Source organism: Corythoichthys intestinalis, chromosome 22 (genome assembly GCF_030265065.1).
Source record: "Corythoichthys intestinalis isolate RoL2023-P3 chromosome 22, ASM3026506v1, whole genome shotgun sequence".
NCBI lineage: Eukaryota > Metazoa > Chordata > Actinopteri > Syngnathiformes > Syngnathidae > Corythoichthys > Corythoichthys intestinalis.
In genome coordinates, this window is record NC_080416.1 from 5229979 (window position 1) to 5256987 (window position 27009).

General features: G+C 39.4%; 1 protein-coding gene across 4 annotated transcripts in view; it reads right to left on the bottom strand.

Annotated features, from left to right (window-relative positions):
• Positions 1–22: 22 nt before the first annotated feature.
• Positions 23–27009, bottom strand: part of rprd2a (regulation of nuclear pre-mRNA domain containing 2a) — a 31666-nt gene continuing 4679 nt past the window's right edge. Inside the window, exons 2-13 of one of the 4 annotated variants that reach the window (XM_057828707.1) lie at positions 22279–22408; positions 19909–20060; positions 19696–19748; positions 19469–19595; positions 19183–19358; positions 17275–17617; positions 15497–15697; positions 11288–11437; positions 9386–11207; positions 4278–4348; positions 616–655; positions 23–374 (exon numbers count right to left, since the gene is read on the bottom strand). In XM_057828707.1, coding sequence (XP_057684690.1) covers positions 9574–11207; positions 11288–11437; positions 15497–15697; positions 17275–17617; positions 19183–19358; positions 19469–19595; positions 19696–19748; positions 19909–20060; positions 22279–22408 — 2966 coding nt within the window. In that variant the 3' untranslated portion in view covers positions 23–374; positions 616–655; positions 4278–4348; positions 9386–9573. Of the gene's footprint in view, positions 659–4277; positions 4349–9385; positions 11208–11287; positions 11438–15496; positions 15698–17274; positions 17618–19182; positions 19359–19468; positions 19596–19695; positions 19749–19908; positions 20061–22278; positions 22409–27009 lie in introns of all 4 variants that reach the window. The other 3 variants (XM_057828709.1, XM_057828710.1, XM_057828708.1) reach the window with 3 other exon arrangements.

The following is a 27009-nucleotide window of genomic DNA, read 5'->3' on the forward strand; positions in this document are numbered from 1 at the left end:
GAATTGCACAAAAAAAAAAAAAAAAAAAACCGAAATCTTGCCAATTTTTTTTTTTTAAATGGGTTTCCATTTACAAAGGTGGCGTATAGATTTTATAGCTGATTACACACAGCTTCATCAATTGTCGATATCCAGCATGAATATCTTCTGACACAACAGAAGATTTAAGCCGGTGGTCCAGCTACTGCCAAATACAGTGCAGCATGTCTCTCCCACTGTAGCTAGTCCTCCTAAAACTGCTTTGTTCAAATTTGCTTTCCTGTTGACGCATTTCCTGGAAAATGCGCTTTGCACACTCTTCAATGACAACGTTGGAGCTATATTAACACGAACGTCAAAATGCTCTTCGGTACTAGTAAATGGCAGTCTTCACCCTGAAAAAAAAAAAAAAAAAAGCGTGAGAAAGTAAAACATTCAACTTCATTTTTACACACTTCGTTAAAACGCATTATCATCTCAAAAAAACAACTTGGAGGGGAATGTGCTGTAGATTTACTCTGGGCTGCACATTACTTATAACTATTGTAAATTAAAAAAAAATAGAACTAGAAAAAAAAAAAAGAAGAACAAAATTCACAAACCTATTGCAAATCAATTATATGTAAGTTAACTTACAAGTGTCCCGATTTCTTATTTTTCCTCAAGTCAAGAACTCCTGCTGGGAAGATTTTGGAAGATCAGTTATTCAATGAACAGAAGTTACAAAACCAACAATCGAGAGGGCGGAACAATTAAATGATAATTCAGATATTTTCAGTGGGAAAAAATACTTATGCTCAATGAGTAAATTGAGTTGCGGGAAATTCATGGAAATTTAGGACTCAATATTGGTTTTACAATTACACACACTGCACAACTTCATAAACTGGTGACTTTGGACCTCAGCACTTCAATAGCGTACCACACGAATGCTATTTTTAGACAGTGATGTCGCATCGTAAAGCAGAAGTGGGACGTTATAGACCCACCCTCGCATAGAAACAATGTTATTTCAGCTACTTTTCTCCGGTAATCTTTCAAAACAGAACATGCCGATCAAAGACTGCTGCTATGGAACTTGTAGAAACGACTCTAGACATTACGACATATGAAGGAGGTTTTCTTCATACGTTCCCCGAAACCAAAAACTCGGAAAAATGTGAAGAATGAATCAACTTGAGCGGACGTTTAAAGCCAGCTCGGTGAAGCCATTCACATTTCATATGCAGTAAACATTTTGTTGGGTTGGCATGGTCTTTCAGAGGACAAAGAGGTAAGCCATTTTGATATTTTTAATTTATTTTTTTAGTGTGACGTTGTGCCGTGCGCGCTTCTGTCTGAGAATTAATGATGGTAAAAGAATTAAAATAGTATCTGACTGCCACTGTTACCTTTTCTGTTGTAAAAAAAACAACTTTAGTAAGGGGGAAGTGTAAATAGATTAAAGAATTAAGATTTGTTATTAATGAAAAAATTAAAAGTGTTCGTTGGCTGTCACTGAATAGCATTTGCGGTCGCTAAACAAAACTAACAACATAAATTACCCCAAAGAACGGTCAGAGATGTAGGACAACCAGAGGATATAATATATAAGAAAGACAGGGCGGGTGGTAACGGATAGCTTGTTGAAACAGGGGAATGTCATTGTCATTCGCGTAAGAAAAAGTTGTCGATAAAAAAGCTAAGGCTCTGCTTAGGTCGGCTCGTTTTTTCATCTTTTTCAGCCCTCGACACTCAAGCCATCTCTTTAACTGAACATTTTTATGATCTTCCACATCTTTACCAGTGAATTTGGCACCAGGGACATCATTTTCGGACAGAATTGGTAGGTTTAGCTTTGTAAACACCTCCTTCGTACACGATTTCAATTCATTTCCAATTAGGGATAAGCGTTAGCGTGTCCCCCCTTAGCAACAGTAACTAACGTCATGAATATTAATGAGCGGAAGTGACGTGTTGCTTGCGGTACGCCATTACACAAGATGTTATCATGATTTTTGCCCCACTGTGTTCTCATGACTTATTTTTAAATAAACTGTAACAAATTTTACATTTCTAGTGTGGGAATGGCTTCGTAAACAAAGAACTCGAAGGATACAATTACAAATTACTATAAAAAAATTATACATTGTGTACATCATCATCATCATTCACTGTCATCCACCATCTTCATTAAGTTTAGAATAGCCAAAGAAGAAAACAAAAACATGCTTAAGTAATTTTTATGTATCTGGGCTTTACTTGAGTACAAATATGAAGTGGTACTTTTTACTTTTACTTCACTATATTTTACAGCACGTATCTGTACTTTTTACTCCACTTACTCCACAAAAAAACTGAGAACTTCATCCACCACTGGTAGACATGGTCTACAGCTGTATCTCTGAGCAGATATAAATGGGTTAAATGTCCTAAATGTAAAAATGAAAAAAATAAATAAACAAGTTATGTTCAATAACCAATATTGCATAAGCGGATTTTAAGGAGGGCCAGACCCCTCCTGGTGGCCGAAAAGTGTCATTGCATGAAACTGACTTTCCTATATATATATATATATATATATATATATATATATATATATATAAGTTGTAAAGCAATAAAACTGCAACAAAAATGAATGAAATCAACAAAAGAATATTTTCTTTTTAATAATGGGTCAAAATTATTTTTCGAAAAGATCATGTGACTCGCACTTTAGACGGTCATTTGCTTTGCATATAATTAAAAAAAAAAATTAGGGGAGAGCAATTTTATTTTTCAACTGATTTTTTTCTTTGATTGAAAATATGTGTTCAAATGCAAATTTTTCAATCTCAAATATTTTTTCCGCATTCAACAATGTTTTCTATGATTGAAATTTTTCTTTTTTTTTGATTGAACTGATTTTTCTTTTTGAAAATATCTATTTTTTTGAAGCAACTTATTTTTTGATTGAAAAATAAAGACAAAAACGTCCTAGCCAAAATGTGGCCCAAACACAAATCAACAGTACTTCAATCAAAAAAGTTGCTACATTAAAAAAAACTTGACTCCAATCAAAAAAAAAATACATCAAAGAAAAATAGCTTTCACATGCATTTTTTTTAGTTTCACATTTATTTTTGCATTCAAACATTTTTTTTTGATTGAAGCAACTTTTTTTGATTGAATAATAAAGACACAAATCTACCTCCATATGGCTCCGGCCAGGGGATACAATTTTTGTCTGGGGTAACTACATTGGCACGACACTGACGGGCGTACCATATTCAATGAATGATGAGCTTGGCGAAAAGTATTGCCTAAGCAGCTTGATTTCGAATTCCCCTCAAGAATGATGGGCAACAAAAAACGCTCATTGTCAACTTATTATTATAAATATCCTTGTAAGTTAATTTTATTGCTGACACTGCGTTTCGGGGTCATCAACATGTTGTGCCCCCCTGCCTCAAAAGTCAAACTCCGCCTATGCAATATAGTTGTGTTCAGACAAAAAGGTCATAAAGCAAAGTTGACAATTCCCTCCTATCTTCGTTTTCACATTGACAACACATTTACTGACGCTCCCTGACATCCAGCAAAGGCAAATCCCGTCTTTTGTTCTGGCCGTGGATCTGGCCGTGGTCCTGAAATGCTTCCACAACTTCTGGCCCTCATCATCTCCAACCCAATGTGACAGCCAAGACCGCTTCGTATCCGTTCGTGCAAACTCTCAAGTTCACGTGTCTTCCACACACGCCCTAAATGCAATGTGGCTTCATGTAAACAAAGAGGCCACATGACTGCAGGCTGCACACGGCCGACATGCGCACAGCGACACCTCGCTCAGTCAGTCACGATCTGGACTCACTACGTTCTAACCATCTTATAGATCCACGAGCGAGCCTTTATTTGCCACGGGGGACCACGTCAGCTTCTCTTTAACATTAAGTGCGCCATCTGCCATTGCATCCTAAATCCTCATAAGCCTTCCCGGCGTATGGCTAACACTTGAGTTCACCCATCAGGACGTGATCGCGATCCGCTACCGGAACATAAAGTACTCAATGTGGTGTGTGTCATTTACACAAACCTTCCATTTTATTTTCTAGGACCTGCAACGACACCTATCGACCAAAACTCTAATCGTCACAGATATAAAACGCTTACATGTGGAGATAATCGTTAGTAGATATGAGTAGAATTTGAGTAAATAAAGCTTTATCCTAATTTTTTTTTAATTAACACAAACAATTCACTTTTGATATAACTTGTTAACAATATAGTGATTCAATACTTTCCATGCTATGGATTGAATAAGGAATGCCTCTGACACACACCTGCATCTGTGGCGACGTTCCGAAAAAGGTTCCCATCACATGTGACACTTCAAAGTGTGGCTGTGGGGGCCCTGAGGATGAAAACAGGAGGGGAGGGAGGCTGATGAAACAGGAAATAGGCACTCAAGAAGGATCAAATGGAGTAATGCAGCACAGAATCAAGCTCACACAGCATAGACTGCTTGATCACATCATCAGTGCAAAAAGACAACAAAGGATGTAAATCATCTCCCTGTCAGCTATTAAGAAGGCTTTCTTGCGTCATCAAAGACTTAAGACCTAAGAAGAAGATCCTAAAACTCATTAAATAAGACGCTGGATATTTGATGAAGCCCTTTGACACTGACTGCTTAACGGGTGTTGAGTGACTTGCACACATTTTAAAGTTCATTTTGAAGTCAAAGCCACGGTACACACTCTGAAATGACCTTTAAATTAGATCCAATCTTGATCAAAGTAGTACTGTAGGGCGCAATGCTGATTTAACTACGTAGGGATAATAATTTAGTTTTATTTGTACACATTTCTTAGGCTTAGTATGAAAGTGTGTGCAGGTTCTTGCATAAATTGACGTTTTAAAGCAATACTTGGTAACTCTTCAGTTTTGGTTGATTTTAGCGTCGCCGGTGGACAAAAGCGGTATTGTTTTACCTTAACCTCTTCGGACCTAAGCATGCTACTGAAGGACATGACGGATTTGCGTCTCTAAACCGGTAAATACACTGAATTTAGTTGCTATTGGCACTTCTGGGAGATTATTGGATGAAACTTTAACTTCAGGAGTGATTTATTCGAGGATTCAAGGTAATTATTATATTTTTCTTACCATGCATGTATTTTGAAACGTGAAAAAATCAATGGGAGTAATTAATCGCTACGGACAAGCATCATTCTTCAACATATTTACGTAAAATAAAAGCTAACTGCAGTTTTTTTGCTTTTAACCGAGAATCGAGACAGTTTTACGTCCATATCTGTAAAGAATTCAGGGATTTAAGCATGTGCTACTCAAAATTTTTAACATATTTTTTGTTGTTCAATGTATTTATTCAGAATTACCATTGGAAAGAGATACATATAAAACATGTTTTTTCCACAAAGAATAATAAAAAAAAAAAAAATCTATGTATATACGTTAGTGCTGCAACGATTAATTGATTAACTCGAGTAGACGTTTAGAAAAAAGGATTCTAATTAAATTTTGCTGCTTCGAGTATTCATTTAATTCAAGTGGTGTTGTAATGGTTTGTTTTGAAAGTGTTTGCATTCAGTTTTATTGATTTGGGAGCATACACTGCCCTCTAGTCTGTCCCATTTCACATGGCTGAATCCAGCTGCTTCCTGTTAAGACCAACACAAGCTAAGTTTTTGTTTGAGCTAATGTTTTTCAATGCATTCGTAAGTTAATTTAAATGTATATTCAGCCAATTTTTGTGAGAATATGTGTCAGAACCATTTGTTAAGAGCATTGTTGAAAGAAAATGTATTTTATAGCATTTAAGCTAGCGAACTTTTGCTATGTAAGTTAGCCAATTGTTCTTTTGTTGTACATAGATCCTTGTTTTTTATACCGTTCGAGGCTCAGCTCAGGTATTTTAATTTCTTGTTCCTTATCTGATCACTTGATTAGTCGAACTAGTTCATCGATTAATCGACTACTAAAAAAATTGATAACTGCAGCCCTTATATAGTTATTAAATGGTTTTTAAGCATTTCAAATGAATTATGGTAAGTTTTAAACATGTTCCTCCGAATTATTTTTAAATAATAAAGTAGAAAAATAAGTACTTGTCCTTATTAAATGCTTCATTTAGTCCACTCAAACTGCTCACTCACACACAGTGAGTTGCCACAGCAGGTGTTTAACAAGCTAAACGATGATTGACGCATGCAGCGTTCTGAAGTTTTGGCTTCCAAGCATCTCTGGCAAGATCAAACCTTCACGTCTGTCCATCGTGTTAACTTTAATAAGCAACTCCAGTGCACTGCCTGACCAAGAAAAGCAGCTGGATTTAGACAGCTCATCTGTATTTACCTATTTTTTAATTGGGGGGGGGGGGGGGGATCGCGATGGACTAAGAGCGCAGAGTAGCGACGGACCACTGTGCTCTTTGTTTACATGTACTGCAGCACTATATTTTGGTGGTTTATCTGTCCACTAGTGCTTTAATAATAGGTGATAAGACGGTGATTAATCACATTTCGGGGAAACGCTACTGTCAATTTTACAGAGCTGTGGTTTAAAATTGACATACTTTGAATTTTAACGGCTAGTACACTTCTTACACTTAGTAATCCTAGCATGGGAATGTAAAAAGCATCTTTTTTTTTCGAAATTTTGTGTTTTTTATCCGATTCAAGGTTGTCGGTTTATTTATACTGGTTTTGAATAAAAATAAAAATAAAAAAATTAGACATGCTTGCCAAGAAATGATAATCAAAGCTGAAACCCTAATTAAAAAAAAAAAAAATCCCCAAGCATTTTTAAAAGCAATATTCTGAAAAGTATTTAGGAACTATTATTCTGTATCATAGAATGCGGAAACATGCTGAAGCATGTAATATCAGTTCATTTTTTTATTTGTGCTACTGGGAACAGAATATTCAAAGTAAGATTGGGTATTTATTAGAGTGGTCCCATTTTATCAGGTAGGCGATAATATCGGTCGATAAAAGCATTTTAAAACGATATCGACATCCTTTTTTTATGATTGGTTTTGGGCCAAATAGGCACGTTGCCTTCAAAGTGAATGTAAAAGCCTTCTGCCTTTGTACAAGAGCTGGTCACAGCTTAGCACAGCAGTTACGCTTATTATTGCCCAATAGATGTCTCCAAACTAAGGCTTGGATCATACCACAGGTCTTAATGCACAAATCCAATTTTTTTCCCCCAGGTTTTTGTAACTCGAGTGAGGCATTAACTTGATGGTATGAACGAGACACGTTCATAGGCTAAGTTTGACTTATGTGGAAGGGGGGGCAAAACATGGTGATGACCCCGAATAGCAGTGTCAGCAATAAAATTACCTTTATATATGTTTATGTATACACATCTTGACACTGTTTACAGTGTTTAATCCTCAGTTCAAACTCAGTTGTTGTTGATGCTTTTGAAAGCTTAGATTTAAAGAAATTCTAAATATCCATCTTGCCTCCTCAGGTGTAGTTTTGCCCTAAGCAAAGCGAAGTCTAGGTTTAATGTCCTAGTCACATGATCTGTTCGAAAAATCATTTTGACCATTATCAAACACTTTGTAGTATACTTGTTCATTTCATTAATTTTTGTTGTTTAATTGCTTGCCAATAGGCAACATTTTAACAGCTTGGTCTTCATTTTAAAGTTCTTAATTTTTGACATTAGGCTTAATTTTAGTTTAGTTTAGAGTTAGTGGGAGTTTAATTGGTGGAGTTGATTTCAATCATTTCTGTGCAGTTTATCAGTTAGTTGTTCGTTTCAGTGCTCCGGAGTGGCTCACGCGAGTCAACGGTGCCTGCTTAGCATGGCAATAAAAAAACTATCAAGAGATCCAACAGAAGATCATTGTTCGGAATACTCGTGCGGCCAAAACAATTCCACACTAAACTCCCATAATTCATGTCATTCTGTAGGACAATTTTTTTAGATGCGCCATTGACTCGCGCTAGCTTAGCCACGGAAATAACTAAAAAACTGCACGGAATTCCACCAATTAAACCAGAGCTAACTCGAAGATTAAGCCTTATGTCAAAAATTCTGAACTTCCCCTTTAAATTTAGAATCAATTACATGCAATAATATTTTTCCCCCACCAGGGGGGCACTGCCCCGCATAAATCTCCGCCTATGGACAGGTCGCATAAAATTGGACCATTACAAATCCGATTTAGGTCACTTTTGTATGCAGTTGAAATCCAATCGGGGCCAAATTTTTCCAAAAGTGGCTGCGTTCTGAACGGTAAAGCATCCCAAATTGGAATTCATGCAGCAATTATGTCTGCAAAGAGCGAGAGGCACGGAGGACAGCAGCGATGGAGCTGTAAATTAGCGTTAGCGCCTAGCTTGAACTCGGCTTTTAGGAAGAGGGGAGCATGGCATTTGCTCAGCACGTGTCGTACCGCGACATAGTTCGCATGCGTAATACATGAACAGGCTCAATGGAAAAAGGGAGTCTGAACGGGCACGTCAAAAAATTAAAAAAAAATCTTGAGGAAAAATCGGAATTGTGCATCAAGACCTGTGGTCTGAACCTAACCTAAGATTCTTGGGATTTGTTATGTGAGCAGAAGACGATACAGTTAGCAATAATATGTTAAGTCAACGATCGCGTATATCGGTATCGGTTTGATATCTGTATCGGATTTTTGGAGTTGGACAATACTGGGACATCGCTTAAAAAGTCATTATCAGACACCTGTAATACTTATTGCGTGAGGTATCGAATTCAAAATAGCTTAGCATGCTCATATTTTTCCTTTAACTGGTTCAAAGCTGTATTTCGAAAAATGTTGACGAAATTTCTCTTCGGTGATCTAATGAAATCCAAGAATTGCTGTAAAGCAGAAAACCACACAGTGTTTCAAAATTAAACTTTTATTAGACAGTACAAATAAAATGAAACTGAAGCATCTTCAACCCCTCCAAAACTTCGTGGCTTCTGCGGGAGGCTGAAACAAATCTCTTAACTCTTCATCTCCTTTGAAGTAGAAAGTGGCCGCTCTCGACGCAGCGAAAATATACTCAACCAATTAAGAAACCATCGCTTCACATCTATAAACAAGAGTTCCTACCGTGAAATAGCTAACATGATTGCAAGAGGCAACACAAACTGTAAAAAATATACACGTGGTGCTTTAAACTGGAAGAATTGCTGGCATGAAATGAAGCAGTGAGAACTGCTAACTAGCAAACAAGAGGCAACAGAACTGTAGAATCGCCCACATCCTTTTGGACACTTTTCAAGCTAAAATCACTCAAGAAAAGGAACATTGTGTGGCTAGTAGGCTACCTAGAAGACGCTTGACCACATGCACACCGTGCACACACTCTGAACAGCATCAAACACTGAGGGTTGATTCTTATATTTACTGCAAAACTCCAAACTGTGAGAAAAGAAATATGTATATATGCACCTCTTATTTTCTTTCATCTTCTGTCTTCAGTACTCTTCTGGGACTTTTCTTTCCAGGTGGGGTCTGTGGCTCTCTTTCCAAGTCTTTTGAGGGATTTCGACATATTTTTTGCTTTGTCAACTTGAAAGCAGTCTTGGAGTGACTGCGTCCTTTAGCTGTTTGACTTCTGACCTTTCAGAATTGTACAGTCAGTATCTTGGGGGAAGGAAGGGTCTTTTGGGAGCGAACATGGGACCAGGATTGAGGGCTCCTCTAGGACCTAGACCTCCTCTAGGACCTAGACCTCCTCTAGGACCCGGTCGTTTGCCCCTTAGTCTTGGATCAGGCCCCTGAAAATTAAGAAACGGTGCACGTGGAGGACCCCTGGGGAAAGGGTGGGGGCCAGGTCGGGGACCCCGAAACGGAGGTCGCATGCCAGGGGGGCGCATTTCGAACCGTTGTGGAGGTGGTGGCCGTCTGGGCGCAAAGTGACCCCGAGTGGGGCTCTGTTCCTGGTAATCCTGATTGTTAAAAGCATCATGTGGGCGCGAGGGTGGGGATGTGAAGCGCCCACGGCCTCTGGGGAGGTTATGCCTAGGGCCGCCCCGATGGTAAAAAGGAACTTCGGGCCGGGGGAAAGGGCTGTTCGGAAACCGAGGGCCCGGGTGGTAATGCTCATCTTCCTCTTCGTAATGCATGTCATCCTGGGTTGAGAGCTGCTCATCGTTTTCGTCGTACAATGGTTCATCTGGGTGAAACGCTGACTTGTGTCCGTGGTCGTGGACCACCATCCTGGGCATGACACTACTCTGGCAAGGTTCAGAAGTGTCCGATTGGGGTGCTGACAGCTCCTCTGAACGAGGAATCGGTGGAAGAAGATTCGGAGGGGGAGGTAACTTAGGAACAGGAGGAAGGAGGTTGCTAAAGAAATCTGAAGATTGCTGGAAACTCTGAGGTTCTTGAGCTTTTTCTGCTTGGAACTCAAATGTCCTTGTCTGGTTATTAGCAGGCATGGGCTGATTGTATCCTCTGGGTTGCTGGAAGTTCCCATCTGGGTATGTCTCACCATACCAACCCTGATTAGCCATCCCTTGAAAGCCCTCTATGGTCTGTGTGTTACCTGCATTGCCTTGGCTTGGAGGACCTCCACCTTGAATAGGCATGTTCGGATATTGAGCAACAGGATCTGACATTTTATTGTTACTAAATGGGAATGGTTGGTACAGCTGCCCATTCTGAGCTACATTTGGCTGCAAGTGGCCTTGCAGGTTGGTTGTGTCTGGGTTTTGATTCGGTTTCGCCTGGAAAGCAAAGGGAGCTGGCATTACAGTTTCTGGGTTTGTACTTAAAGAGTTTGGGAGCCCCACTGGTATGTCCATGACCTCATCTTGGGTCGGGGTGCCTCCGCCCTCATCACGCACCGGCGTTCCATCCTGCGTGTCCGTCCCTGTTGCTGGGCTCAAGTTATCCATTTTATTAGGTAAGTTTAAGGTGAAACCGAGGTCGAAAGTGTTAAAGGAAGGGTTATCTTGAAGAAAATTGTGAATTTTGGATTCTAAACTGTTTGGTGTTTCTGTTGTTATTGCTGTCATATTCATGTCTCTAGGTATATCAAGAAACGGGACAGTGGTTGGCATGTTCTCAGTAGGCATTTGTGAGGCTTGGCTCTGCTGTACAGTGGCATTTGATGGTGGAGAAGACCCCCGTGGAGCAGAAGAGGGAGTGGAACTCTGATTGGGGGCTCCTGAAGCTGAGGTGAATGAGGGTAACGAAGGAGTCTTGCCTGTATTGGAGGACTCGGCAGGGACTTTTGCAGCAGGGCTGCTCAGAAGAGAAGTGATGCCTGATTGAAGAAAAGTGAAGCATACACAATGAGTGTACAAATACTATGGCTACTCTCGCAAACGTGAAAAATGCCCTCACCGTCAAGGCCACCTTGGGCTTGGACCTTAGACAGAGCACTAAGGAGCTCTCCAGGACTCATATCCACCTGTGCCAGAATGTCAACTAAAGAAGTGGTATCCTCAGAAGCAGGAGGTATTGTCTCGACTGAGGGACTCGCCATTGATGGTCCTGTATTTTAGAGAGGGGCACACTTATAAAGACTAGGCCCTACACTGGTCCAAGTGACTGCAAAGCCACTATTGACCATACAGATACTGTTTAATATTTAAAGGGAACATAGGACTTAAGTCTTGCAGGCTCTAATAAGCCACAATCGTTCTCTTTTATGTTATTAAACACGTAAAATATTGCCTTTGATTTAAAAATCTATAATGTTTAGAACATGTTTTGAACTATGGAGGGCGCCATGTTTTAAGCAATTTTTTTTTGCATGTGTTTCAATCTCATACTTTTAAGCATTGTTTTTAAGCATTATTTTCTTGTGGTAGCTTTAAAGCAGATTATTGATCTGTTGACCACATTAGTCACTAGAGCTGGGAATCTTTGGGCACCTAAAGATTCGATTACGATTACGATTCAGAGGCTCCAATTCGATTATAAAACGATTATTGATGCACCCCCCTCCCTTTTTTTTTTTTTTTTTTAATGTTTTGTACATTAGTTCCAAAATTGTTCAAAAATACTCTCAGGCTAAGCCTAACTACTATTTCAGTATCAAGTTAACATATAGCAGTAAACAAATATACAAAAATAACAGTAAATAAAAAACTCCAGTCCTCATTCTGTATAAGCAGCTTTAAACTACATTCAATTAATTTAATGTTGTAAATCACCCGTTAAAAGTTGTTAAAATTGCTCCCGTTATTCCATAATTTCCCTTTTGTCTACTTTCGACATGTGAAAGTTTTAAAACTATTTTAAAGATAGATTCAAGTCAAGATTTTACCGATTTAGGAGTATTTTAGATAAAAAGTTAAATAGGTTTGTTTGGAAGGTTCGCTACAACAGCCTTGCAGGGAAGTGAACTGCTTTAAGATGGCGGCCGTTTACCAACGCCCGCATCTAGCTTTTTGTAGGTGTGCTGCTAACGCTACCGAATCTATAATGCATTTAGTCCTATATAAATGATATCTACCGTAACGTTATGTGGATGTACTTTGTAGCAGCTTTTCGGCAGCAGTCAGGTATGTTGTTGTGTTTTTTTTATCTCGTGGCATGAGTTGAGCTAGAGCCGTGAGTTGAGCATTGGCATTACCCGAGGGGCCGGGTAATGAGAAGCATGATGTTTAGCTACTCTCGCTCCGTTCCTCATTGACTGCGCGGCGCGCTGAGTGTGTTGTACTTCCGCTTTACTTGGCATATTTCAATAATCGGAATTTGGATGTTTGTGAATCGTTCTCGAATCTTCCATGGCCGAATCGCGAATAATCTAAGAATCGGAAATTTTGCACACCTCTACTAGTCACATAGCATATTTAAACCACCCTTATTTGATATTACTACATTTAAGTATTTTAAGGCATTTTTAGTATATTCTGTATGTATGCATCTAAACAAAACAAGCCGAAAGCGCACAGTAGTACTTTGGGTGTCAAATTCGCCTCTTGTAGACATTTCGCTGGTGTAGCACATTTTGGCAGAACACCGTTTTTTTCCCCCTACTCTCATCTCTTCTCGTCTCATCCTGTCTTTCCTGTTCATTTTGCATTTGCTGCTTGCATTGTGAAACATTGACACTGCTGTCATGCTCATTAATGTTCCTCTCGGGTTCAAATTGAAAGGGTTGAAGAGATGACATTTTTATGCCGCTAGAGTCATACTCTGGAAGCCCGGCAGCGTAACCATGTGACGTCAACGCCCTACGACGTCAACAACAATGGCGACCTGCTGTATAAAAAACAAAACATCAAGAGGGGTTTCAATATCAAATTATTTTAACTCCTTTAATGTTTACTTTTTAAGAACTTTCTATCCATGGATCCCTTTGAGGTTTAAACCCTGGCAAAAACTGATGTTATCAATAACTTTACTCAGTTGTTAAATTTTGTTGGGGGAAAAAAGGCATCATTGACATGAACCAGAACTAACAACATTTTAAATGGCAACTTTCTGGCTTTAAGAAATTTTGCTACTCACAGACGGTTATTTTTTAAACAGAGCAAAAGGGAAAAATAAGGATTCTGAGGGGGAAAAAAATATGGAATCACCCTGTAAAATTTAATTCCCCAAATTATCTTTGAATATAAATCTATACTATATATCTGTAAATCGTTGACATAATACCATTTAAATAAATCCTTACAATTGTTTTTAACTACCTGTGATCTAAGTGCAGTGTTATGTTAATGTTCAAACTTACCTCCGTGAAGTTGGCCCCCCATCAGACGCACATTTATAGTAAAATTATGTCGACCGTTTTTTTGGGCTTGTTTGTGCTGTAAAAAGTTTCGTTTGTGCTGCTATCGTTTCATAGATATTGAGATATTAATTCCGAGTGATGACGTCTAACGCAGCCCCTCCGTCGCGGCTGACGGAGTGTACCTAATCTCTCAAGAACAGAGGGGTGTCCCAACAACTACTGCAAACGTCGCACAAACGAATGGCACCCCTTCGGGTCCATTTTGCAGTAAATGGGGGGCTGCGAGTCACGTTATCACTCGTAATTAATATCTCAAGCCTTCTGAAAATGTTTGGAAACTACTAATATTGTTCAAGGGAACCTTGGACTTAAAAGACTTATAGGCTCTAATAAGCCACAATTGTTCTCTTTTACTAAAATATGTTATTAGAAACACCTAAAATATTGCCATTGATTTAAAAAGCTATAATATTTAGTACATATTCTGACCCACAGAGGGCGCAATGGACGCTCGGGTGATGACGTAGATTGTCACTATCACTCGAATATTACCTGGTTACTGCAATTCCTTCTACAAGGCGAGATGTCTCGTCCAACACATGCGCTCATCGGTTAAAAGCAGCGAGTACTTCTATTTGTGTTTATAATGAGTCTTATTACGTTTTCATTGCCTCAAAATACTTTTTGCATGTGTTTCCCTCTCATACTTTTAAGCATTGTGTTCTTGTGGTAACTTTAAACCAGATTGTTGATCTGTTGACCACATTGGTCATGTAGCATTTTTAAACCACCCTTATTTGATATTATGACGTTTCAGTATTTTCTTAAGGCATCTTTAGTATGTTCTGTCTGAAAACAAGCTGAAAGCGCAAGGTAGTACTTCGTGTGTCAAATTCGCTTCTCGCAGACGTTTCGCCGGTGTAGCACATTTTGGCAGAACACCGTTTTTCCCCCTAATTTCGTCTCGTCTCATCCAGTCTTTCCTGCACATTTTGCCTCTGCTGTTCATTTTGTAAAATATCGACAGTGCTGGCATGCTCATTAATGATCTTCTCCGGTTCATATTGAAAGGGTTGAACAGAATACATGTTTATGTATATATATTTATAACAACAAATCAGAGCTATGGCACTCTTATATGTTGTTAGAAAGCTGTTCAGTTAATATACTTATCGGTCCAGAGAATATGAAGTCCATTGGTGGCTTGATATATGGGTGCTCTGACTTACAGGTTATTGGAGACACTACACATCATGTGCCCATTTTTTTCCCTTTGTGATATGAGCAAATTTTGAGTTAAGAGTGTGTTTTGGTTCTAAGATAAATCTGGCAGCACATTTAGAACATTAAGCCATCATAGAGTGATTTCCTTGTATCAGTTCGTGGCAGTAATACATCATTAGGGTAGTTTGCCCACTATAGATGGCACCAACAGAAGAGCAAGGAAGGACAATAAATGAACATGCACTTTTGTGTCGTGCTTACATTTTTAGTGTTTGCACGCTATACAAAGTTTAAATGGAATCACTGTGTTTTTAGAGTGCAATACTGTTTTCCCTATGGAAAAAATGTCTCTTCAATTTTACTATGACGTCTTGCGTGCTACACCCATGTATAAGATGTGCGAACAGCATCAATTGAAATTCACCATAAACCGATCGCCCACAATGGAACACAACTTTCACACAATGCAAAGCCTACTGGTTTCTTTGGAGAACATTAACAATCTCGATGCAGCAGTCATTACAGACTTGTTAACAAATTGTAAACAGTGCTGTGCAAAGGCTAAAACATTATCTAGTGATTTGCTAGCCAACTTGCTAAGTTTATTTTTCATAGATGTATAGATTCTTACACCATCTTCTCACCTTGGTTTTTCATGGCCTCATTTAAACTGTTGAGAATAGAGCCAATTTTACCCAGGTCAACACCAGCCACACTTCCTGTTGGGGTTGCTCCAGAGGTTGCTTCAGATGAGGCATGCTGAGCGTTTGCTACTAAAGGCTCTGTGCTTTTGGTAATGGGATTGGACATCTCCAAAGAGGTGGGGCACTTTATAGGCTCCTCAACTGCAGAAGAAAAAATGCCAATGTGAACCAGAAACAAGTGTGGCTATATCAACAAGATCTTAGTATTGTTAGTCAACAAACGCACCTTCCACAATAGCGAAAACTGATTGTAATGTGACTTGAGTTAGGTCCACAATGAGTCAAGACTTAAAAATACGAAATGATTTTTATACTAAACCTCAGACAATTGCACGAGTCACAATCATGCGAATCCCAAGTAAGTCCCGAGTCTTATCTGTGGTGGGCCAGTCAAGTCGAGCTGAGTCGTAACATGTCAAGTCGAGCCGACTCACGACTCACAAGGTTGTAAACACGAGTTGTGTAAAGTCAAACGTTGTAAAGACGAATCGTGTCAAGCGGATAACTGGCAGGTGGGATCCAATCTACAATCCAGGTTTTTCGAGTCAGCTTATCAAGTCTCGAGTCTTGGACCCACCCAGCTCAAAAGTCCAGTTTTTTTTTTCATTCAAGTCAGAGTCGAGTTGCGAGTCATCAGATTTACGACTCAAGTCTGAGTCATCGGGACTCGAGTCCAATTGTTTGCTAAATAGTATGAAAATTACCTGATATAGGCAACGAGTACTGTACAGTATTAACATTTTTGCACAATGTAATGAGTTGTATATATTTAATATCAAATAAAGATCTCTGACAATGACAGACAAAAAATGTTTAAGTTGGCTGGAACATTACCGTAATTTTCGCACTATAAGGCACACCTGACTAACCACCAAATCTGACACGAAAATGGCATTCGTTCATACATAAGCCGCGCTGGACTATAACCCTCAGCTGTCCTCACTGTATTATGAGATATTTACGCCGAAAGATATCAACCGGTCACTTTATTTGATAGCGACGTCATAAGACTGTCATAAGACCAAATGAACCACCATTAAGCTTTGAACCAATCGGCTGCAAAGCTTCATTGCTTCAAAAAGCTTCAATTTAGCCATCACTGTTCTCTTGGGTGAGACAGTACACCTCTGCTACAACCTGCTGTCAACACTGTTGTCGTCCAACTTGCCTCATAGCATGCATTGCAGCACTACAGATGTAAATAACAAATCAAAATTCATGTTCTGCGCTAATTATTGCTTCAGTTACTGTTCCAGTTGTTTAATTAATTGCTAGTTATGGAATTTGCTAAAACTTTTAAAGACTTTCATTAGACCATCATAATTATGACATGACACTGCTATGAGCATTAGCTGATGACAGATGTGATTTTGTGTCATCCGGCAAATTATCTCCCTTTTGAATGGATGTAAAAGATCCAAGCTGGACATAAATGGAGTTAGTGACATAATTTGACGGAATACACTTAACGACATCTGTCATTAGCATTCATTAATGCCCATGATAATGACAAAATTATGACGGTCTTATGGCAGTCTTGACGCGGCTATCTAATAAAGTGTTCCCTTTTAACCCAAATAAATCAACAAATAAGCCACACTGGACTATAAGACACAGGATTCAAAATGAGGGGAAAAAGTAGCACCTTATCGTCCGATTTTATTGTGAAAAAAAAAAGGTGACTAAAAAATTACTTGAAAAAACGTTTGACTGCTCACCTATTATGTTCCCACTGAGTACTTCCTCCTCAGACAAATCCATATCTTCCACTTCGCGGTTAACGTTGTCCTCCATATTCAACACTTGTTTTGGGGAATCGCCAATTGAGGACAGTGGACTTGGGGCTGGAGGTTCTGCTTCATCATCCATCGCGAAACCGTCCAAATCTGAATTAGGTTTGGACACTTGTAGATCGCGGAAAGGAGACTCTGAGCCAGTTGGAGATGGTGCATCTGCAGACGGTGAAGGAAGAGGCGACTCATCCAGATCTGGTAAGGTGGCTTTTAGGTTGTCTAGCTTGCGCTTCAGGTGGGACACCCGGTTAGCAAACGTCTGGTAGGCCTTGAGGAAATGGGAATAAGATTTGAAGAATGTTTCAACAAATGTAGCAAACACTTCTATGAACAGTTCGTTTCGTTCCATGCAGTTACAGTGGGGCAAATAAGTATTTAGTCAACCACCAATTGTGCAAGTTCTCCGACTTGAAAAGATTAGAGAGGCTTTTAATTGTCAACATGGGTAAACCTCAACCATGAAAGACAGAATGTGGGAAAAAAAACAGAAGATCACATTGTTTGATTTTTAAAGAATTTATTCCAAATTAGAGTGGAAAAGTATTAGGTCACCTACAAACAAGCAAGATTTCTGGCTGTCAAAGAGGTCTAACTTCTTCTAACGAGGTCTAACGAGGCTCCACTCATTACCTGTATTAATGGCACCTGTTTTAACTCATTACCCGTATAAAAGACACCTGTCCACAACCTCAGTCAGTCACACTCCAAACTTGACTATGGCCAAGACCAAAGAGCTGTCGAAGGACACCAGAGACAAAATTGTAGACCTGCAACAGGCTGGGAAGACTGAATCTGCAATAGGCAAAACGCTTGGTGTAAAGAAATCTATGGGAGCAATTATTAGAAAATGGAAGACAAATAATCTCCCCCAATATGGGGCTTCATGCAAGATCTCACCCCGTGGTGTCAAAATGATAAGAACGGTGAGCAAAAATCCCAGAACCACATGGGGGACCTAGTGAATGGCCTACAGAGCTAAAGGCTACTATCAGTAACACAATGCGCCGCCAGGGACTCAAATCCTGCCTGCCGGACGTGTCCCCCTGCTGAACCCAGTACACGTCCAGGCCTATCTGCTGTTCGCTAGAGAGCATTTGGATGATCCAGAAGAGGACTGGGGGAATGCTTTATTGTCAGATGAAACCAAAATAGAACTTTTTGGTAGAAAAACAGGTTCTCGTGTTTGGAGGAGAAAGAATACTGAATTGCATCCGAAGAACACCATACCCACTGTGAAGCATGGGGGTGGAAACATCATGCTTTGGGGCTGTTTTTCTGCAAAGGGACCAGGACGACTAATCTGTGTAAAGGAAAGAATGAACGGGGCCATGTATCGAGAGATTTTGAGTGAAAATCTCCTTCCATCAGCAAGGGCATTGAAAATGAGACGTGGCTGGGTCTTTCAGCATGACAATGATCCCAAACACACAGCCAGGGCAACAAAGGAGTGGCTTTGTAAGAAGCATTTCAAGGTCCTGGAGTGGCCTAGCCAGTCTCCAGATCTCAACCCCATAGAAAATCTGTGGAGAGAGTTGAAAGTCTGTGTTGCCCAACGACAGCCCCAAAACTTTACTGCTCTAGAGGAGATCTGCATGGAGGAATGGGCCAAAATACCCGCAACAGTGTGTGAAAAGCTTGTGAAGAGTTACAGAAAACGTTTGGCCTCCGTTATTGCCAAGAAAGGGTACATAACAAAGTATTGAGATGAACTTTTGGTGTTGACCAAATACTTAATTTCCACCATGATTTGCACAATTTGTGGTTGACTAAACACTTATTTGCCCCACTGTACATGCCCGTTCAAAACGTTAATGAAGGAATGCTTCAACTTACATTGGCAACAATTTTAACTTCTTTGTATTGCATCTCATAGAAGATATCGGCATTGCTGAGGGCTTCCAGGAGAGACGGTCCGGCTTTGTTTTGTTTATCAAAGAACTTGACAAACTCTTGTAACTGTATATTGCCTTCTTCAAAGTCCCTGGAGAACTTCTTTCCTCCTGCCTTATCTGAAAGTTAATAAGAAAACAAGACTTGCAACAGCAAAACACAGCCGGACCAAACCAAACTTAAGCGTGTTGGACTTGATTAAATTATTTAGCGGCATCGTTTTGGGAACCTTTTAGCTTCTTGAGGGCTTCAGAACTGCAGATGTCGACCCTCATGGCTGCTAATTGTTTTTCTCGTAGGTCCACGTCCTCTAGCGACCTTTTGTATTTAGCTAGCTGGTCAATCAAGGACTGGGGCTGGAAGAAAGATTATAAGTAACATATTTCAAGCAATGTTTGGTAATGCCAAGATGTATTATTTAGTAGTTGCAGTCTATATTAAATAACTAAAACCTACCACAAATTCTGCAACGATCTTGGACCGCAGCTCTGCCTTGGACTCAATTGGAGCTTTTAATCAATTCAAACAACAATTAGGAGTCATGTCTGATCCAGCATGTTTAAAAAATATATATTTTTATTGCAACAATAATAGCTTCAAATAATAAATTCTTATCTTGGAAATAACATTCCCTTCACAAGATCATGGCTCTAATACTGAAGTGCTTACTTTGTTGTTCCACGGGTGTCACAGGTGGGGATTCCTCCTTGACTAAACTGCTCCTCAGCTCAGCAATCAGCGCGTCCGTATACACGCTTCTCTCCTGCCAGATGGACAGTATCCTCTCCACCGATTTCACCATCTTTGCATCACTTTCTTGTCTACATAAGATCGATAAGACAGTATACCAGCTGTTTTGTGACGCAAGTGTTCCAATTTCAGTTGTAGCCATCCAAATCATCTCCTCTTTAATTGTCATTGTGTTTAAGCACGATATATTTGCAATTGATCATGATTAATTGCATTGCTGCACAAAATCCAATTATGAATTGTAAAATACACTACCGTTCAAAAGGGGGTCACCCGAACAATTTTGTGTTTTCCTTCAAAAGTCACACTTTTATTTTTCAAATGAGTTGCAAAATGAGTAGAAAATATAGTCAAGATATTAACAAGGTTAGAAAGAGGGGTTTTTATTTTAAATAATAATTTTCTCCTTCAAACGTTGCTTTTATCAAATAATGTTCCCCTTTGCAACAATTACAGCTTTACAGACCAATGACATACTAGCTGTTAATTTGTTAAGGTCATCTGGAGAAACTTCACCCCATGCTTCCAGAAGCACCTCCCACAAGTTGGATTGGCTTGAAGGGCACTTCTTGCGTACCATTCGGTCAAGCTGCTCCCACAACAGCTCAATGGGGTTAAGATCTGGTGACTGTGCTGGCCACTCCATTACAGGTAGAATACCAGCTACCTGTGTCTGTCCTAAATAGTTCTTGCATAATTTGGAAGTGTGCTTTGGGTCACTGTGATGTTGTAGGATGAAACTGACTCCAAACAAGCGTTGTCCACAGTTCACGCATTCACTTTCCAAGCCTGGAAATCCGTTTATCTACCTATGCCACCAACATGTACACTGCAGAAACACACCTCTTTAAAACTCGTTAAATTCCCTTGTTTTCAGTGTAAATCTACTACAAATAAGTGCAATCATCTGTCAGTGCTACAAGTAAATTTTGCTCACTTAGATTTCTTGAAATAAGAAAAATAGCTAGCCGAAAATAAGCTTAACAGTTATTTTAAGAAATAAATTTGTACATTTAATCTTATAAAAAGGTAGTGTGTCAGAAATGTTCTTAATTCAAGAATAGATATTCTTCAAAACATTATTTGAAAACATTTTTTTCTTGATTTTGATGAAAATAGACCAACTTTTGACTGTATGGGCTTAACAAGAACAAATAATAATATTTACTTAACTCATTTGCTCCCAAAAAAGTATAAATACGTTCTATTTTTAATTGTTTCAGTGTCCTAAAGATGTATTTATACATCTTTTAAGTTTTTTTTCTTCATAAAAGTCATCTCTGGGTCCTGATTCAACTGAGCTCCAAAGCACAAAGGTGAAAAACCATTTTAAAGCAATAAAACTGACCACTTGAGGGCAGTAGCGCATTTGGTAAGACACCTGATTCAACAGCAACGAAAGGCCGGGGCGCACGGTCGGAGCACCGGCGGAATGATGCCAGGCGGCGGACGACCGACCAGAACAACCGAGAGGACGCCCGGGATGCCAGGCGCTGGACGACTGAGCAGAACGATTGGGACCACCAGTGATCGGAAGATGCCGTTGCCGTCCATGCTGCTCGCCAAGCAGACCCCGCAGAGATTTTTAAAAATCCTCTTTATGAGACAGGCAGCGATGAGGGAAAAGTTTACCCGGCAGTCGCGGCGACAACAGCGTCATCTCTCAGTTATGTGTAAATAAATTGTTACTTTGCTATCAAAAGCACTATTTGTCTTGTTCTTTATGATATTTAGTAAAAGGAAAACATTATTCAGATGTTTGGGATGTAACTAAAGCAAAAAATAGCTGTGTTTAAGTTATATTTGAAATGTATGTAATGTATTTTCTAATGCTGATCTCTAAAGAATGGAAAAAGATATGAACTTACTTTTTTCCTGCTGAAAGAAGAGAGTCTAATCTTTCTTTTTTTGGGTTCCATGTTTATATAGCAATAGAACAGAATTTTCTGTGGGCCTTGCAAAACTCAGTCAAAATCCAGTAAAACGACCGGGAGCGAAGGGCCTTGCTCTGGTGAAAACGGCTGGGAGTGAATAAGTTAAAGTAAATAAAATTTTTGGACGCATTAATCTGTTAACTAGTCTTTAACATTAAAAACAAAATAGAGTAAATTATTTGACTAGATTTAAAATAAATCTGATTAAGATGTCATGATTTTGCAATACGTTATTTGACTAGATGGCATAGAGTACTGAACAACCACTAATCCGAGAACCTACCTGTTGCCATCTGTATAAAAATAATGTTAACATGTAAAACGGCTAAAATCCAAACAAATAATTGATACTTACTTTATTAGCACAAAAGCCTCAGGGAGCACATCTGCGAAAGCTGTACGGTAAACCATAGCATTTTTCCTTTTGCAGTTCTGAATGACATCATTGGCAAGGTAAAACAAGTTGAGCTTGTGCGCCGTATCAGCTGTGGGAGGAAAGACGATAAAAGTCAGGGGGGAAAAACATGACTGCAGAAGAAAGTTCATATGAAATGTTCAAAACCGGGCCTGTTTAAGACGTATATAGAATGAGACTATACAGTCATGACAGAATCAATATTGGGACAAGCAGAAAATGATTAATTTACTACGAATGTGCGTAGGCAGTGGGTCAGTGGATTGAAAAACGTCAAAAGACAAGAACATAATACAGTATTTGGTTAACCATTCATTGATTTTCCGTACTGCTTAACCTCACGGGGATTGCTTTTGGGTGTGATGGGGCCTATTCATTGCTGACTAAGACCCTGAACTGGTTTACCAGCCAATCACAGGACACGAAGAGACAACCAACCATTCACACTCACATCTTCGGAAAATTTAGAATGTGTACTTAACTGAACTAGGGATGTCCCAATTGCTTATTTTTGCACCCGAATATAAGTGACCTGATTTTGAAAGTCTATTGATACAGAGTACCCATCAGATGCCGAATTTTTTTATTTAATTTGAACAAAAGTTCCAAACATGTTACAGTACTGTAATGTTTACAGTACTTCTTCTGCTTTATTGAGTATAAAATGAATTTTTTGGGTGGCAATGTCATTGTATTTCTGAATTATTTTGTTACTTTTTAGCCCTTAAAAAAAAAACAAAAAAAAAATCTTTTTTTTTTAAATTAACAACCCGATCCCTTTCACGCGATTTTGATCCTCTGAAAAATGGCGCGATTGGCCCGAATTCCGATCGTGTGATCAGATTGGGGACATCCCTAGTCTGCTTGTAAGAAAAATAAAAAATACACCGGCTTCCATTCGCTCCTCACTTTTGACTGTTTAGTTTGCCATCATGACTAAGCCTGTCGCGATATGCAATAAGTTAATTATTCGTACGGTAAATAAAAATGAGGACGGTAATTTTCCTGGTTGTATGTGCATGTGTCTGCATGTGCTGTGCACTCAGCAGGCGTGCGTGTTGATTGCATATGAGACTCCAGTTCATTTCACAGATGTTTATTGGTCATCAACCCACTATAGAATTAAAGTTCAGACATACAAAATAAGGAAACACATATATATTACACATTGTAAAACGTTAGCATTGCTACATCTAGGCTAATGGGAAAAAAGAATGTACTAACCACTTTAGCCTGCTATAAAACATTGGTAGTCTTCTCCAAAACACAAACTTGCGGTTAAAAGGTGACACTTCAAACATGAAAACTCGCTGGTTTACAGCATTTACAACCGATGTGAAAAAAAGAAAAAAAAAATCTATTACTGACACCACATACATGACGAAAGTCGAAGTGCACTTTCTTTTTTCACTCAGTGTAAAGCTTACGGTTAGCGGTTTATCGAACGTACTTCCGGTGAACATATCAAAATAAAAGCACGTCATGTTTAACGTGAATATAAATTTCCGGAGCTAATCTCACATTCTTCAGATTCTACACTAACTTTAAAATGGCACCCGCTATGAAAAATCTGATTGTAGCTAGATCATTCATTGCCAAATTTGCTAACATGCGCACTTTGCAGGACAAAATGACAGTCATTTTGGATCAAATAAACACTTTTGATGGGCTCTAATTGGCTGAGAACAAAAATGGTATTGGGTTTTTCACTTATTTCATATTCTGCACTTAGGTAGCTTTCAAATGATTCGTTATGCATTGTGTGTTTTGTTTTTTAAATATATATTATTTTTAATATAGTTTGGTTTTATTCAAGAATAATAATTTGCTTTTGAATGGGTGATTCATTTGGATATATAGTACCTTAGTAGTTGAAGTGGTTAAAAATAATTGACAACAATATCGCATATCGGCAATTTATGAGACAATATATCACCTTCTAAAATTTGTTATCACGACAGGCCTAATAATGACAGCCAACAAAGTAACCGTCTATGTTGGTGAACCCCAAATACACGGTATTTGGGCAGCTACATCCAGGTCGCGCTCGTCACTGACACACAAAGCTACAGTGTTCAATTGTATGTTCAACGTTTTAAATAAGTGAAATACAACAGCTCATTTGCCACCAAGAATTTGTGAGCATTGTTTAAAAAAGTTCACAAGTAGACGATGGGACTTCAGCGGCCGGCGTTCACCGACATACTAGGATATGAGTCGATGCACTCTCACTACTGCACAGTTTGTCCTTGTTAGGTAATCTATAGTGGCAGCCTGACGGGCTACAAGTTCTCTGTAGTCTGGTGCTGAATGTAAATGGCCGTGTCTGCTGGCCACTTAACATGGTCGTGATTGTGTTGTGTTAAAGTCATTCAAGTCCATATCTGACACTCTCATGGAATTGCAATGAGCAGATAAAATGCAAAGGTATGCATAGTTGTTCAAGCAATTGATACAAAAAAAAAAAGCAAAAATGTGTTTGAATCAATATTGTGGGCTTCTTGCATAAGACGTCTGACAAGGGAAGATGCGCTTGATACCTGTTGTCTACAGTACATGCGATCGCTTTGTTTTCAGCTTATTCATATCAAAAAATTACATATGGGCGAGTTTAACATGAGATGATGAGTTTACATACAGTGGGGCAAATAAGTATTTAGTCAACCACTAATTGTGCAAGTTCTCCCACTTGAAAATATTAGAGAGGCCTGTAATTGTCAACATGGGTAAACCTCAACCATGAGAGACAGAATGTGGAAAAAAAAACAGAAAATCACAGTTTGATTCTTTTAAAGAATTTATTTCCAAATTAAAGTGGAAAGCAAGATTTCTGGCTGTCAAAGAGGTCTGACATCTTCTAACGAGGTCTAACGAGGCTCCACTCGTTACCTGTATTAATGGCACCTGTTTTAACTCATTATCGGTATAAAAGACACCTGTCCACAACCTCACTCAGTCCCAGTCCAAACTCCACTATGGCCAAGACCAAAGAGCTGTCGAAAGACACCAGAGACAAAATTGTAGACCTGCACCAGGCTGGGAAGACTGAATCTGCAATAGGTAAAACGCTTGGTCTAAAAAAAAAAAAATCAACTGTGGGAGCAATTATTAGAAAATGGAAGACATAAACGACCACTGATAATCTCCCTCGATCTGGGGCTGCATGCAAGATCTCACCCCGTGGCGTCAAAATGATAGCAAGAACGGTGAGCAAAAATCCCAGAACCACACGGGGGTACCTAGTGAATGACCTAAAGAGAGCTGGGACTACAGTAACAAAGGCTACTATCAGTAACACAATGCGCCGCCAGGGACTCAAATCCTGCACTGCCAGACGTGTCCCCCAGCTGAAGCCAGTACACGTACAGACTCGGCTGCGGTTCGCTAGAGAGCATTTGGATGATCCAGAAGAGGACTGGGAGAATGTGTTATGGTCAGATGAAACCACAATACAACTTTTTGGTAGAAACATAGAATCTCGTGTTATGAGGAGAAAGAATACTGAATTGCATCCGAAAACACCATACCCACTGTGAAGCATGGGGGTGGAAACATCATGCTTTGGGGCTGTTTTTCTGCATAGGGACCAGGACGACTGATCTGTGTAAAGGAAAAAATGAATGGGGCCATGTATCGAGAGATTTGGAGTGAAAATCTCCTTCCATCAGCAAGGGCATTGAAAATGAGACGTGGCTGGGTCTTTCAGCATGACAATGATCCCAAACACACAGCCAGGGCAACAAAGGAGTGGCTTCGTAAGAAGGATTTCAAGGTCCTGGAGTGACCTAGCCAGTCTCCAGAACTCAACCCCATAGAAAATCTGTGGAGGGAGTTTAAGTCCGCATTGCCCAACGACAGCCCCAAAACATCACGGCTCTAGAGGAGATCTGCATGGAGAAATGGGCCAAAATACCAGCAACAGTGTGTGAAAAGCTTGTGAAGAGTTACAGAAAACGTTTGGCCTCTGTTATTGCCAACAAAGGGTACATAACAAAGTATTGAGATGAACTTTTGGTGTTGACCAAATACTTATTTTCCACCATGATTTGCAAATACATTCTTTAAATGGGATTTTCTGGGGGGCGGGGGGGGTCCACATTCTGTCTCTCATGGTTGAGGTTTACCCATGTTTACAATTACAGGCCTCTAATATTTTCAAGTGGGAGAACCTGCACAATTAGTGGTTGACTAAATACTTATTTGCCCCACTGTATATGGTCAGAAGGTGCATCAGGGGCTGATAATCACACAATGTGGAAACAGTGCTACAATGGATAAATGGCTTAAGAGGGTTTAAAAGTGGCCAAGTGGCAAGCGTGAGACATACAGAAGGATCGGATCCTTTTGTTATTACCATGATGAGTGATTTTTATTTTCTTTCATGCAATAATTTGACAGGCAGAGCCCTGACTAATCTGCAAAAAGCCTTCCAACTCATAAACAGTCATGCATAAATACAGGCCGGAAGAAAATAAGGCAATTTGATAGCAGTTCTTAAAAGTCCGAATATACAAATTGCAAACAGAAGCAACATCTTTTTAAAATGGCACCAGCCACTGTTAAACAGTCCACCACGCCACAGCTTTTGTATGCTTGCAAAACCAAAAGTATATTGTGCAATGTTAAGTTTTATATCCCAGGCTTGACCTCACAGTTCAGATTTAAACCTCA